General features: G+C 48.3%; 1 protein-coding gene across 3 annotated transcripts in view; it reads left to right on the plus strand.

Moving 5' to 3' along the window:
* PARP8 (poly(ADP-ribose) polymerase family member 8) overlaps positions 1–15,732 on the plus strand; it is a 1,351,312-nt gene that overhangs the window by 678,511 nt on the left and 657,069 nt on the right. For all 3 annotated transcript variants that reach the window (XM_069627250.1, XM_069627248.1, XM_069627249.1), the window contains one exon: positions 4,551–4,618. In XM_069627250.1, coding sequence (XP_069483351.1) covers positions 4,551–4,618 — 68 coding nt within the window. The remainder of the gene's footprint in view (positions 1–4,550; positions 4,619–15,732) is intronic.

Here is a 15,732-nt window from a genome sequence, read left to right on the forward strand (position 1 = left end):
GGATTTCTGCATCGTTGGAGTGACCGTTCCAGAGGCCGGGAATGAATTGAAGAGACGAGCCAGGGGGGGCCACCAGTTGGGGCCGGAAGAGTTTGTAGAAGCGGGTGGAAATATCATTCAGACTTGGGGCTCTAGATTTCAGGCTTTTGATGGCAGCCTCCACTTCCTCGGTTGTAATAGGCGCTTCAAGCTCTTCACTGGCCGCCGAGGTCTGGTGCGGGGGTGCCGCCTCTTGGATGTACGCACGGTGCTCGGCCGGATCCCTCTGGGCTGCTGTCATTACTTTTGAATGGTGGGCGGCCGCCAGGCGTAATTTCTCGTGGTCCGCGTAGTGGATAGCTCCTCGCGGGTCACGGAGGCACAGGATGGAGTTCCTGCTCTTCTCCCTGGCCAGCTTATTAACCAGAAGTTTTTTGGCCCTATTGTTATGAACATAATACCATTGCTTGGTTCTAGTTAATAGGTTTGCAGTAGCATCAGCGTAATGCGCTTCGAGCTTCTTCTTGCCATTTGCAGGACCCTATAAGATTTTGGCGCCCAGCCCTTTCTTTTGTGAGTAGCTTCAGCTTCACGGACCTCGGCTTCCAGGGCGGCACGGGTCACCTGCCTTCTTTTGTGGAATGCGGTGCCTTGGGCAATCAGTTCCCCTCTGAGCATTGCCTTCATGGCATCCCAGGTGCTGGCCGGGGAAGTATCCTCCTCCTGGTTTTCTGCAAAGAAGTTTTTTATTGCCCTGGCGATTGAGTCTCTCACTGCCATGTCTCCCAGAATAGGATCATATAGACTCCACTGGTGGCGAGGAGGGGGATCCGGGTCGTGAGACTGCAGGGTCAGGGTGACTGGAGCGTGGTCCGAGAGGATCCGGGGGCCAATCACCACATCGTCCGTGAAGGTCAGGATCTGGGGGGAGGTCAGGAGTAGGTCGATCCTGGAGAAGGTGCGGTGCACGTACGAGTAGAAAGTGAAATCTTTCTCGTCTGGGGACAATACCCTCCAGGAGTCCACAACATTCAGCATGCAGAACAGATGGAGCAGGCCAGTGGCCAACTTCGAATCTCTGGATGTCGGGGGGTGGGATCTGTCCTTGAGGGGGTCCGGGGACCTCGTTGAAGTCCCCTCCCATGATGACTTGCCCCTCGATGAATGGGAGGAGGGAGTCTTCTAGGTCTTGGTAGAAGCCTTCCTGGTGTTCGTTCGGGGCGTAGGCCGAGATGAGGGTGTAGAGCTGGCCGAGGACGATGCATTTTATTGCGATAAAGCGACCATCCTGACATCGTAGCAAGTCCAGGATCTGGGGCTTCAGGTCTTTCGTGAATAGAATAGCGGTGCCTCCCTTCATAGTTCCATTGGAAGCAAAGAATTGTAGCGGAAAGAGTCTGCTTCGCAAACGAGAGAAGTCTGCTGGGATTAAGTGTGTTTCTTGCAGAAAAGCGATTGAAGTTCCATCGTCCTGTAGCCTCTGCAGAATGGAATTCCTCTTCGGGGGGAGTTCAAGCCCCTAACGTTCAGGGTGGTGAACTTGAGTTTCAGATGTGGCAGCTGGCTCAAAGAGTTTGCTTGCTGATGGGGGGGGCAGGGAGGGGTTAAATCACCCATGGCTGTGAGAGCATAGCTATTCCTGGTTCTCCTGTGGTTGAGGGTTTTAAGACTGGTCTCCAACGGAAGATATGAGCGTACAACAACTGCCTCCAATGGGAGGTCCAAACTGCGGCTGGGGGGGGGCGATTTTAAACTATCGGCATGGCCCCTGTCCGCCCAGGCTGTCATCCGACAGAACCAACATGGTAGGGAATTTCTCCAAGGGTAAAGAGGTGGCATCCGCCTTGGAGGAGGGTATGGACCGCATAGGGTCCGCGGCGAGCTCGAGCAGCTCAAGTGGTTCCAATGCTATGTGTCCAGTGCGGGCATCCACGCACGTCATTTGGGTTTGCGGTTTCTATGCACTCTTGACCAAGGGGCACGATTCGGCCTCGGGGAGCTGGAGTTCGGGGCCGGACTGGTTCGGCCCAGGAGGGATGGGTCTGAAGACCTGTGGGAGTCCGGACGGAGAATAGATGCTGCATCGTCGAGGTGGCTGATGGTGCGGGGAGTGCCTTTGTAGGAGAATTGTAGCGCCATGGGGAAGAGCCACCGGTAGCGAATCTGCTGGTCTCGGAGAAATAGCGAAAGTGGGTGAATCATCCTGCGTTTCTGGAGAGTCAGAGGGGAGAGGTCCTGGAAGATCTGTAGTCGGACGCCCTGGAAGGAGAGTTCCTCCTTTGATCGGCCTATCGATGCGATGGCCTCGTTTGAGGTGTAAAATTGGATCCTTGTAATTGCGTCTGGAGGGGAGTCGGAATCCACTCCCCGGCAAGGACGCAACGTATGGGTCCGATCAAGAATGAGTTGGGCCTCGTCCAGATCCGGCAGGAGGGACTGGAAGAAAGTGCTTACATATCCGGGGAGCTTCTTATCAGAAACTGAGGTAGGTACCCCTCGGATGCGCAGGTTGTTGCGGCAGGAGCGGTTTTCCATGTCTTCCTGCTTGAACTCAAAAATTTCGGTCCTCTCCGTTAGCATCTGGACGGTACGTTGTAGGGCCGATATGGAGTTAGAGTGATCTATGGCCAGGTCCTCGGCCTCCCCCATCCTCTGCTCTATGCTCCCGACCCTTTAGTCAGTTTGTTCCAGTTTAGCAGTGAGTTCCGACATGCAGCTTCTAAATTCTGACTTGATGACCGATATGAAGGCTTGGAGGTCTTCTTTTGTTGCGAGTGTCCCCTTGTCGTCGGTCGCTTTCTGGGGTGTAAGCTTGGAGGAATCTGCTTTCTTTCCTTTATCCGCAGACTGTAGCATGGTGGAAATGTCAGCCGATTTGGAGGACTTCGGCGCTCGGGACATGGCTTCAGGAAGAGAGGCACCTTCCAGGGGTCCGGCCCCAAATCCACGTGGCGTGGGGTCCAAAATGGTGAGAGCGATTGGGGGTGGAATGGGCCGGAGCGCCCCAGGAGGTGGAAAGAATTTCGGGCCTTCAGGAAGCAGTCCGGGTTGCCGTAATGACCACGGGGCTCCAGGCGGCCCTCTGTGGCGGGGTCCATGATGCGGCTGGCGGGAGCAGGCTCTCCCGGTTGGCGAAGAGGGAAGGTGGGAAGGGGTGCCCCAGGAAAGCAGGTAACAGCGTGGGTTTGTTTGGGTCAGCGGGCCGCCGGGGGGGGCAGATTTTGCGAGCCTCAGAAGGCTAGGCCACCCCCAGCTCCTCACCTCAGGCCTCCAGGCTCCCGGGGGACCAGCACGCAGATCACGCTGATGGCGGGCTCACCGAGGCGTCGGGCGCAGACCAATGGCGCAGCGCAGGCTAGGATCCTAGGAGCTGCTCCAGGACGAAGTGTAGCTGGCAAGGACCATCAGGGCCCCCCTAATATGCGCCTGGTACCAGTGTCAGTCGCGCATCAGGGAGGAAGAGTTTGCGAGGTGTGGAGGCGCGGGTTCAAAGGAGCGGCCGCCATCTTGAATACGGTGCCGGCCGCCGGAGGAGCATTTCTTTCGCCGCATTTATGGCGAACCCAGGGGCGTTAAGCTCCCAGATAGCAGGCGATGGTGCTGGGGATGTTCCTCTGCCTCAATCTAGCAGCGTTCATGGCGGGCATAGCAGGAACCGGGAGAAAACAGCTTTTAGCCGCGGACCCAAGCAGAGGCCATTAATGGAGCTGCCTCATCGCTGGCGCTCCAGGCCACGCCCCCTATTTTATGATTTTTTAAACAGTTAAAGTGATTTGACATTTTAGAATATCTAGGTTAATTGATTTGGTATTTAAAGTGTTTAAAGCTGTATCAGTGGCTTTAAGGAAGACATGGTCAAAAACCTCCTAGTGATTCTTAGTACTTTGAAAAACGTTTAAGTGTCAATTAAATAGTTCAGAATAGTGTATGTAACTTGGAATCAAGTTGGATGAAATGATAACCTGTTAGAATATCCTAACATCCTTTGGGTTGTCGACAAGTCACTTAATGTTTTAGAAAAAGGATAAAGATCCTCAAAAATGAATAAAATGAAAACAAACAAATTAAGAACACTTTTTTGAAACACCAAACATTTGTAATGGAAACTGGCTTAGAAACTGAATGTATTTTTATGTAGCGATCCCAATAATATTATGAATGAGAAGCTTTGATATTAACCGTAATCACTGGCATTGATATATGCAGCGTCCATTTCAACTTTGTTAGCACATTTGTGTCGCTACATAAAGGGACTAGCCATGTGCAAGCCTGTCTGGATACTGACCCTAATGGAAGTATATTATTATTTGCCATATACATTTTCTGAAGAAGTCTGAAATAACAATCTATGATCAATGAAAATGCATTGTGCCATATCCATTTTTGTTCTTGTACTTTTTACTGAGAAATAGCATTTCCTTCTGTAAGATATAGATGCTGAATTTGTAAAGAAAGTATGCGTTTATATGGATTGTTCCATCAGCTCAATGAAATGTGCAGTGTCCTCAAACAAAAAAGATTGTGTATTCTGATGCAGTAAATGTATCAATTTCGCTTGTACTCATTTTTAGGCACCTTATTTGGAAATCAAGAAACAGATGGATAAACAAGACCCTCTAGCCCATCCTCTTTTGCAATGGTAGGTACGAATTTTGCTTTTTATGTAAATATGTATGGATCAGAGTGTATAGCGCAGTGCAATTATGTGCTATCCTAAGCACAAGCGTATACATCTCTAGTAATGATTTCCATGTATTCAAGCCCATGTCAATCAAACCCCATGTGTATATGTGCGCAAAGAGCATTGACTTGTCCATGTGCAAGCTATGACATCTGTTAAAAGTTTGGAAAATGCACTCATGCGGGCGGTGACGGAGAAGGAAACTGAACTTAGACATTTTAAGAACATCTATTTGTACTACAAGACTAATTGACATGACATTGTTAACCCATATTGTGCATTTAATAGCTCAGCGATAAGTAAATTGGCATAATTGTAGGGGAATGGTGGAAAGATCACATGTAAACCAGAGAGCTGAAAGGAGTGATGGTTCTACAGAGCTGACCTTTTCTGGTTAAAGAGCCACCTTTTGCTGTTACAAATACTCAGTCCAGCTACGTAAGGTGTTTTGTTCATGTTATATCCCTTTCTTCCCTTCTACCCTCATTCCATGCTGTTTACCTCAGATGTTACACCTTGTTTACTTTGTATACAAGTGTTCTGTGCATCCCTACCCACAGCAGTAGGCTCTGCTTGCAAAGATATGGATCTCAAGAATTCCCCTCTGAAATAGACACTGATGGCATTCCATGGGGCCATTTTTCAAGAAATGCAAAGAGCTTATTTACAATTCAAGAATCAGAGGTCTAGCCAAGTAAAAATCCTGTTCATACCTAGTAAAAACATAACAATAACCTCCTGCCCAACATTGAGGGGGGTGGGGGGGGTGATGGGTACAGGCAAAACTGGACCCTTTAGCTTTCCATGAGCAGGGTTTGGTGTTACGGCATCATCCTCTGTTGCAGGACCCTCAGATGTTCGTGCCCAAGTTGACCACTGACCTGTGTGTGCACAACAACTTCTCTCTTCATGGTGAGTCCAAAAAAACACTTTCTGTTGCCAAGCACTCAGATCTTCTTGTCCAGTAATGGGCATTACCTTTGGATACACAGAAACCCAATCAGTGCCCAAGCCTATGATTCCAAAGCGTGGCCTTCCGTAGGCAGACGCTGCCTGCTTATAGTTGGGGCAGGCCTGAATGGCATGGAAAGCCTGCCTGGCTGCCAATCGCCAGTTCAAGGTACTAGCTCACAGAGGAGATTTCTGCACAAACCTTGCACCTGGCACTTACCTGATCATAGAGCCCTCGTTTTACACATTAATTAATCTTCAATGTCAGACATCCCGTTTTTCAGTTTGCTTCAGGACATCCTTTCTCTTCTCTTTTCTCTGTAGCCACAAATAACTACAAACTAACAAGGGGGGTCCTGGGAGTCCCTCTGCCAGACATTAGTCCTGGTTACGAGAGCCTTACCCAGATTCTTTAGCTCACTATCTTTCACAGAGGAGAAATATCCAAAACATATCAGTCTTTGTCCTGCCCTGGGGCAGTCCAGCACCGAAATGCTAGGCAATGTTCCTCTGAACAAGATTACCAACAGCAACCCCAAACACGTGTTTCGGTCTGGTTGGACCTCATCAGTAGGGTGGAGCTGTGCCTCTCTAAGAATAGTGAGCAACACCTGGACAGAACTATCTCTACTACTATGCTCCCACTTCCTTTGGGCTGTGCTATCAGGCAAGATGCTTTGCTTTTTGCTGAGGCAGACTGTGAATGATATTTAATATGGATGCATCAGTCAGGATTGTTTGTTATTATATATATTTGTATAGAATAAGCCTATCTGGGGAGCACTGCACAGGTCGTAGAGAAAAATATCAGTGCAAGAATTTAGCAAGTCAGCAAGTAAACATTGATCATAGTGTGAAACCAGAATACATCAGGGAGTGCATGCCTTGAATTGGACGATTGCAAAGCGGTTTTGTTTATCATTTTTTATCATCTACTAGTCAGTTTTATCACAGGGGTACACTAAATTAGAGGTTTTCTTTTCTTCATTTTTTTATCTCCTAATGGATTAGCAATTCTTTTTCACTTTTTTTATTTGCAGGGGAAATTCAAGCACCACCCTCTTTCACAGGGCCCTCCTAAGTACAGTTTTCAAAATACATGGTTGTATCTTGTCAGGGCTAACTAAAACCCTTTATTCACGTGATAACACCTATAATATTGGCACTTAAAAGCCGGAGGCAACCTCCCCTCCCCAATATTTAAGGAAATATCAAACAAGTGCGCACAAGTCTTACACCAATGTCCTCTGCACTAAAGCACTTAGAGAGATATGAACCCAGCAGGCCACTTGATGTGGAGCACATCAAAAAAGCTAAAGTCATCCAAGTTTATTTATGCAAGCTCCTTTCCCGCACCCTATAATGAGCTACATAAACCTCAGATCTGCGCTGCACAAATCACACTCCAAAACCCTTGAGTGTATAAATAAAGAAGATTGCATGCCAGTAGATAAAGGTACATATGCCCCTCCATCATGAATTGTTACAACAGCGAGTCCTGCCCCTTGGGTAGCCAAGCAAAAGGTGATTATCTATGTGTCCCAACTGTTGGCTTTTATCGCTATATCGCCTTCCACAAAATGGTCACGATAATCTAGTTACTACGAACTTCTTCCATATAACCATGATCCTTGACTACCAGCATCTGTTCTACACACTGTAATTTTAAAGCACAATTGTCCTATCAATCTGTATGACTGCTCCTGACATACTGTTTATATTTTCTTGGGTTCTTATAGCTTTGACATTTATTTTTTCTTTTTTTTTTTGTAAATCGAATTTTATTGATTTTAAACAATACCAGGCATTGAGGCAAACAAAAACACACGAGGAACATGCCCTCCAAAAATCCTCTTTTATAATGTACTTGTCCCCAGCCAAAACTACCCCCGACACCACCAATTTCAATGAAACTCTTCTTTAGGCAACTGAACATTGCAGACTGTATGTTCGTATGTCGATAAATCACAAGTGGTCCATTAACACACATATCAACATATTTCACTGTCCGTGATGCGCCCTTATCATTAAACGTCTCTTGGGGTCAGGCCGGCACTCTCTTTGACTTCCAACCACCCTCCTCCCCTTCACCCAAATGCATTACAAAATTGGAGCCATTCTGTTTCTATGGGTTCACTTCCCCCATGATTGGCTGCTGTGATCCTTTCCATAGTATAAATGTCTTTTGCTGTTTTTGACCACTCTCTTACCGTGGGGAGAAGACCCCTTTTCCAATGTCTGGCTCAGCAGGCACGTGCTGCCAGGAGGAGAAAGTGCACCAGTGGTTTGGGGGGAAGCCACTGATCCTCCTGCCTAACTAACCCAAACAACACCAACATGGGACCGAGCATGCATTCCCCTCCCCCCGCCTCCTTGATCCAGCCTAGGACCTATTTCCAAAACACCTTCACCCTGAGACAGCCCCACCACATGTGCCAATAGTCTGCCCAGGCCCCCTTACGCATACCAACAATGAGGGTCAACTGTGGGGAACATTCTGGACAGGCGCATCAGGTCATACTGCCACTGGTGTAATAGCTTCACTGCATGAAGCTTGTATTGACACGCTATGGAAGTTTTAAAAGCTCTCCTACACATGAGATGCCATAGGTGCTCTCCCACTTCCATCCCCAGGTCCCTTTCCCACAACGCTCGAAGCCCCGCTATTTCTCCCGACTTTGGTTCCAAGAGGGCCCCATAGAGACGTGAAATAAGGCCCTTCATTTCCATGTGTCCATCAAGGACCTTTTCTACCGGCATGAGCTCTCTCTGTATACACTCTCTCCAATTCTCTGCTGTGAAGACTCTTTTTAACCTAAGATACAGGAGAACCGGCAGTTTGCCTATTTCCAGTGCCGTTTCCAGGTCCTGAATGCTTATAAAGTGACCTCCTTTCCACAGCTGACCTACTCTGGCTAGCCCACCTTCAAACCATGACTGAAATCTTTCAACCTCGGGTATCGCGTCTCTCAATGGTGGAGCCCAGATGTGGCTCATCGGAGAGGGCCATGTGATAATCCCCTCCCTCTTCCCGCCCATACCCAACACCTCCCAGAGGACCTCCAAGATCGGTGATCACGAATGTGCTTAGGGAGTCTACCTCTTGGGACCCAGAGCAATTTCCCTCACTGTTGCTGGGAGTATGTGCCGATTGTCCAAAAATACCCATTGCCTCTCTGGGTCCTCCCTCAGATGTGGAACTAGTGCCCTAAGTTACCCTGCCCTGTAATATATGGACAGATCAGGGAGTCCCACCCTTCCCCTGTCCTTTGGCAGTATCAGCGTACCATGGCCAACCTTCGGCCTCTGACCCTGCCAAAGAAACTTCAAGATGCGTAACTTCGCCTCTTTCAGGAGTGTTTCAGGCCCTGATAGGCAGCATTTGGAACCGGTATAGTACCCTCGGGAGGAGGTTCATTTTCACTGCATTGAGCCTCCCCATCCAAGAGAGCTGTCCCTTCCCCATCAAAGTCATTTCTGCAAACAACCTCTCAAAAAGGGGGGTAGATAGCCGTACCTAGATCCTCTCCCGGTCTAACTATGTTGATACCTAGATATTAGAGTCCTTCTCGTTGGATCTGCAGTCCCAAGGGCCTGAGTGCGTTTACATCTCTAACGTCATCTGCCGCAAAGGGGAATATTACCGACTTATCCCTATTGTCCCGGAAACCAGAGAACCTCCAATACTCCTCAATTATTGCCAGGGCCGCTGGGACCGACCTCCCCGGATTTACCAGATGGAGCATCATGTCATCTGCATACATTCCCATTTTAAATTATCTGCCACCCACTGTAATACCCTCAACCCGTGGTGCCAACCTCCATCGTTAACACAAACAAGAGCGGGGAGAGAAGGCAGCCCTTCCTCGTACCCCTCTGCAGTTCAAATGAACATGATAGGTGCCCGTTCTCCGTGATCCTGGCCTCCAGGGCTGTGTAAAGTGCCTGTATACCTCTCTGCATCCCTTCTCCAAACCAGAATTTCTTCAATACCCATGGAGGAAGCCCTAGTCTACCCGGTCAAAGGCCTTCTAGGCATCTAAGGCCACAAGAACCGGGTTCCCCCCACTCGCCACTGCAGCCCCCATCAAGTGTAGTGTCTGGCGTAAGGTGTCTGCACCCTGCCTACCCTGGATGAACCCCACCTGATCAGAGTGAATCAATTTGGGCATGAGACTCTCCAATGCGAGATGCAAGCACCCTGGTGAAAATCTTAGCATCAACATTAAGCAAGGAGATTGGCCTATATGACTTGCAACACTCTGGGTCCCTGCCTTCCTTGGGAATTAACATTATCAGCGCCCTCCCAAAGGATGGGGGAGCGCTCCCCGTAGCCATGATATTTTTAAATATGCTTGCCAACTGCTGTGAGACTGGCCCAGCAAACGCTTTGTAGAATCCGGCCATGTAACTGTCCTCCCCTGGGGCTTTCCCCAGCTTGAGTCTTCCAATTGCCTTTAACACTTCCTCTTGAGTGATCGCCTTATCCAACCCACTACTATCACTAATTCGGAGGCTCTGCAAGGGAGTCCCGTCCAGGTATTCATCTAACTCCTCATTCCTCCCCTCGCCCTCTTTCCCATATAAATTCTCATAAAATGCTGCAAATTCCTGGGCCACCCCCTCTGCCTGGGTTAGGAGCTGCCCCCTGGGGTCCTTGACACCGCCACCCATCTCTCAGCTCTCTGGCCCCACAGCCGTGCCGCCAATAGTGCATCAGTCTTGACCCCTCTTCATAGTATCTCTGTTTCAGGAACTGTAGACCGGCAAGGACCTTACCCATCTCCAAGTCTCTCAGTTCTGTACGTTTCTCCCTTGCTAATTGAAGGTCATCAGCCATCTCACTTCCCCCTTCCCTTCCGTGCTCTACAAGCCACGTATTTCTCACTGGAGTCTCCCGGCCAGCGGTGTCCTAACCCTCTTTTTGGAGGTGCCCTCCCGGATGAGGAGGCCCCTCCACGTAGCCTTTGCTGCGTCCCAGACCATCCACTGCTCCACCTCTCCTGTGTTGTTAAATGTGAAAAAGTCCTCAATCTCTGCCCTCATCTCTTCTGCAAATAAGGTGTCCTTCAAGAGGGTATCATTGTATCACATAGGGTCTCCCAGGGTCTCAATCCCGCCAAGGTCACTGCCATCTCAACCATATCGTGGTCTGACCATCTGATTGGGACATGTTCACATGTGGCAACCCCACTGACAAACTGCTGGTGTATAAACCAGTAGTCTATCCGCATTCGGGATCCATGGACGGGGGAGTAAAAAGTAAATCCCCTCTCCACTGGATGTGACTCTCGCCACACATCCCCCTATCCCTGTTCCAACATGTAGTCCTTGAATCCCTGTTCCAACATGTAGTCCTTGAAATCACTCTCCGCTAGCCTCCCCCCCCCTGCCCGAGTTACCTTCCCACTGCTGTGGTCCATCCCCCTGTCAGCCCACATGTTGAAATATCCTCCCACAAGGAGTAGACCTTCGGCTCTCTCTAGTATTACACCCATGGCTTCTCGTAGGAAGTGCATTTGTCCCAAATTCGGGCAGTATATAGTAGCAAAGGTCAGCCGAGCACCCTCTATAGACCCACAGGCCACCAGGGCCCTCCCATTCCAGGTCACTGGGTCAACCACCCTCAACCTTCCATTGAAGATAATACCCACACCCCCTTCTTAAGGGGCCCTGAGGCCTAAAATGTCTGCCCTACATGTGACCCTGGGATACGTCTCTTCTCTCCTCTGACCGTACTTGACTGCTGTACAAGCAAGATATCCAGGTCTCGATTCCACATTTCTTTCCCAAGTAGCGAACGTTTAGTTGGCGACTTTAGGCCCTTAACATTCAAAGTTCCCATCTTCAGAACCTCCGCCCGACCCCCTTTCTCAGGGTGCACCATTTGTGGACATGAATCTCCTCCCGGACCACTTGATCCCATGTACTGCAGCAATCTCAGAAGAAGCTGTAGTTGTGCCTTCAAATATAAACTTTTTAAACTCCCCCCACCCTTAACCCCTTGCCCCTTCCCCCTGACCCCCGCCATAATATTCCTTCCTTCTGAGACGCCCACCATGTGATGGGCCACCAGGGATGAGTGCTTGCTCAGCCCGTCGTTGACACAATCACCACACACCGCCCTTCACATATCACCCAGGACCGATGCTTGTTTGTGCATATTGGTTTGGTGGACTCTTTCCGCTCTTCATGGGGCCCCAGCGTTCTTTTGCGGAGGAGTGTTATGTTTTTTAAACTTCCTGTCACCCTATATTTTCTTCTTCATACTTTGCGGCCCATCCGGTTTATGCCGTTCCATTGGTTACGCCTCCAACCCATCCTGTTCCCTGGCGGAATCCCCTCTTTGAAGGACTTGGTGCCCCTCCTTCCTGCTGGTTACTCGGTAGTCCGCTTCCCCTTTCTCGAAGGACAGTGCAAATGGGTAGGACCAACAATAACATATTCCCCTTTCTGTCAACCACTGCGTGAGAGGGCGGCAGTCTCTGCGACGAGCTAGTGTAAGTCCCGACAAGTCTTGGAACAGCCTGACCGTGTCCCCTCCGTATTGGAAGCTCCCCAGTCTCTTGACTTTTTCCAGGACCTCCATCTTCTCCCTATATCTCAGAAGGCGAAAAGTTGATTAATCAGGCCATGTACTTTCCTCCTGACCTCCAGCGGCGACTTCCCCTTTTCTTCTCGGACTCCCGGGAGGCATAGGTTGTTCCGACGCCCTCTATTTTCCAGGTCGTCCAGTTTTAAGGTGGTCTCCTCCCCACATATTTCCAGGTCTGTTAAACAAGCCTCATACTTCATGTCAAGCAGGTCCATCTTGTCCTCCAACTTACCTACACGTCCCTTCAAATCGCAAATATTGAGGCATGAATGTCTGTCCGTATCGCCTTAATTTCCTGAAGTATGTCCTTGAGGTCATCTCTGGTTAAGGCGGGTGCCAGTGGGCCACCCTGTGAAAACAAAATCAAAATATCGAGGCTGAGTACCCCAAAAGGGAATACACCGAACACGGGTTACAAAGGAACTTACAAACAACTTTATTTTATACTGAATCCAGTTACAAAAACAGAGCAAAATCAGATAGCTATCGGCCCTCAGTACAACACAACGAACTCCAGCGTGGTTCAGTGTGTTCAGTGAGAGACGCTGTACATTAGAATGCATTGGCTTTTTATGTGGTTAAACAAGTGTTCTATGTTCAGTATTTGAATACATTGTTTTTATAGTATACTCGTGGATTAGTTTCTTTACACGAGTAATCCCTTACACACAAGTCAACGAAGGACAAGGTCTCAGTTCACGACCTCAACAAGTGGCCTGCAGGCAAGTTATGTATTAGCTATGTACAGAGGTCAAGACGGCCATGTTGTATTTCTGGAATGACATTGTCCACCATTTTAACTCACAGGGTGACTTTTACAAAGCGAATCCTAAAATGGCGAATTGGCCTAAAATGGCGGCTTACATTGATTTAAGGTCAGGACCTTGCAACACAGATTCTTTCGCAAGCGACTTTCGAGCAGCTTGGCGTAGGCCAACATACATATATTTATTGCAATAGGAGGCACAATATAATTTGTCTTTTGACAAACCCTCCTTTTGGCCTATGCCAAGTGCTAAAACTACTTTGTATCTCCTTGCAAATAACTCCATGCATCATCGTCCATGCACCCTGAATCAGTGTCGGAAATATCTATTGCCATTAGGTCATTTGCTAAAATTTCTTTCAACACATATTCTTTGGAAGTTTTATCTGGGGCATACACTTTATGTCCTATCAAACCTATCACTTGTGCGCAACATCCCGCTCGCATCGAACACATACCAGGTAGACATTGAATACAGCAATAAAGAAACAACAGGATTCCCAAAATAATTAGCAAGACTGAAAGTACCTTTGAACCCCAAGATCGCAAGAAGTCCCAGAACCAAGCGCTAAGATCCCAGTTTCCCTTGGGAACATGCACTTCGGAACTAAGGACGTGCAGATTCTGTATTGCTTTGAAGATGGTTGGGGAGGAATCTGGAACGAAAACACAGCAAGCGGACCCCACTAATTTACACACTCCACCTCGCTCAGCCAGAATGACATCTAATGCCATCCGCTTTTGAAGTGCTACTAATCTTATCGCCTTCTGTTCTAACGTCATATTATAGAGTATGTCCGTGGTCTGGTTGATGGTTCTCTCCAGTACTCTCGCTAGTTTTCTGATATCTTCTGAATTCGCTATCTGCCCCCGAAATGGCACAACTGATTTAGCTATATCTCCCAAGATTTGTGCTGGGGTGTCACCATTCTCGTCCCGCCGTGGACGAGCCTTTGAAATTTCTCTTGTACTAGCTATAAACACCCCAGGTAACAGGATCCCTAAATAACAGGTTCCCTGCCAATCCCTGGGCAACCATGGGAATGCTACATTACCGCAGACAAAGTAGACAGGTTCGCCTACATACAAAGGTCTGTTTTCCCCAGTCAAATTTGCAATGTTGGCACAACCTAGAACATTTTCCATTGACTGAGTTCCATTCCTCAGTATGCAGAACGAAACTGAATCGGGGCTATGATTAACAGTGTAAGAAGGAGCCATGGCATCCTTATTGCCTATTGGAGCCATCTTAAAGGAAATCAAAGATTGGAAGGGACGAGACAGTCTGTCAGAAGGCCTAATAGAAGCAACGTTAGGTTTACTCCTGTTTGCAAAAAGCAAGCATCCCAGGGGAGTCAAAACACGTTTCTCAAAACTATTCAAATTGGTGCCATCAAAGTTCCCTGAGATGCTATCATTCCATTGGCCAAAGAACAGTGCTCTAAGAGAAGCACAGCAAGCAGTTGTCAAAGGTAAAGGATGAATATACCAACCTAGCCCCTTATCCCCGTGTTGCTGTAAATGTGAGCAGACCCAACAGTTAGACTTATTAAAAATGGATGCGTAGCATTCATGATAAGCAGTAGAGTGTTACTGTGGTACCTTTGTCTATGCTGAGAGTCCCTAGAGGGTAGAGTATGCAAATGTACATAGGGAGTAGGAACAATAGGTATACTTTCAGTAGGTAACAAAAATCTAAAGAATGAGTTTCCTCAAGGTACCACAATCCTAAGGCAGCGATTATTAAAAACCCAAATATCATTATAAAAATACAGCAATACATTTTCGGGACCCAGGCATTTTGTCCATTGTCCCGGTTGGTCACCCCCTTATTTACAAGTCCCATATGAGCGGTAGCAGTAGCAGGCATTGCAGTCTTCAAACGGATACCCCAATGTTCGTTGCTGGCAACCTCCCGCTCGAGCGACTTCTTAGTCCTTCCACAAACCTAGCCAACAGAATCCCCTTTCTCAATTTTGGGCAAAAACAAGCCCTCGATGATCCTTTTCTTCTTCAAATGCACAGCCGAACCGTGCCGTAAATCTATCAGATGCACAGCAAAACTGTGCCGTAAGTCTATTTTCTTGAACGCAGATTGTACCTTACTTTTCCCGGTACTGATTGATCCGGAAACAATATGTCGTCACTTCCTGCTGGAAGCAACGTTTCGGAAACAAGTGAAGATGCCGAATTTGAAATTGCAGTTTCCGGATGCAAAACTTTTGGAGAGTGTGGAGACAAAATGGCAGCTTCCCCAAGCCTCACGGGCTCAGAGAGATTCTCCGACACACTCTCAGTGCTACTTACTGCTTTGGGATCGTTGGTTGCAGTATCAGCGAGGGGTTCTGTTTCTTCTGTAACGTGTGGCACAGGGTCAGGCAGTTTCTTGACGTGGGACGCGTGGATCCAGTTCTTTCTCCCAGAGACCCGCACCGCTGTCTGGGTGACCAACAGGACTTGGAATGGCCCACGACAGCGAGGCGCAAGGCAGGAAGAGTGCTCAAATGCTTTGACTAGCACCCAGCTTCCAGGCCGTATGCTGTGGCCCGAGCCCTCGTATCGCACAGGTAAAGCTTCTCGTACCTGGTGATAAATCAATTACAGGTTTTTAGTCAACTGGTTGCAATAATCTGAAAGTAATACGTTTTCAACATCTCTCAATGAATTGCATTTAGGAAGGTTCCAAATATTGGCAGGTCTCCCCATTACCACCTCAAATGGAGAGAGCCCAGTCTTAGTTTGAGGGGTTGTACGCATGGA

This window comes from Ambystoma mexicanum, chromosome 6p (assembly GCF_040938575.1).
Source record: "Ambystoma mexicanum isolate Mex_15411 chromosome 6p, UKY_AmexF1_1, whole genome shotgun sequence".
Classification (NCBI taxonomy): Eukaryota; Metazoa; Chordata; class Amphibia; order Caudata; family Ambystomatidae; genus Ambystoma; species Ambystoma mexicanum.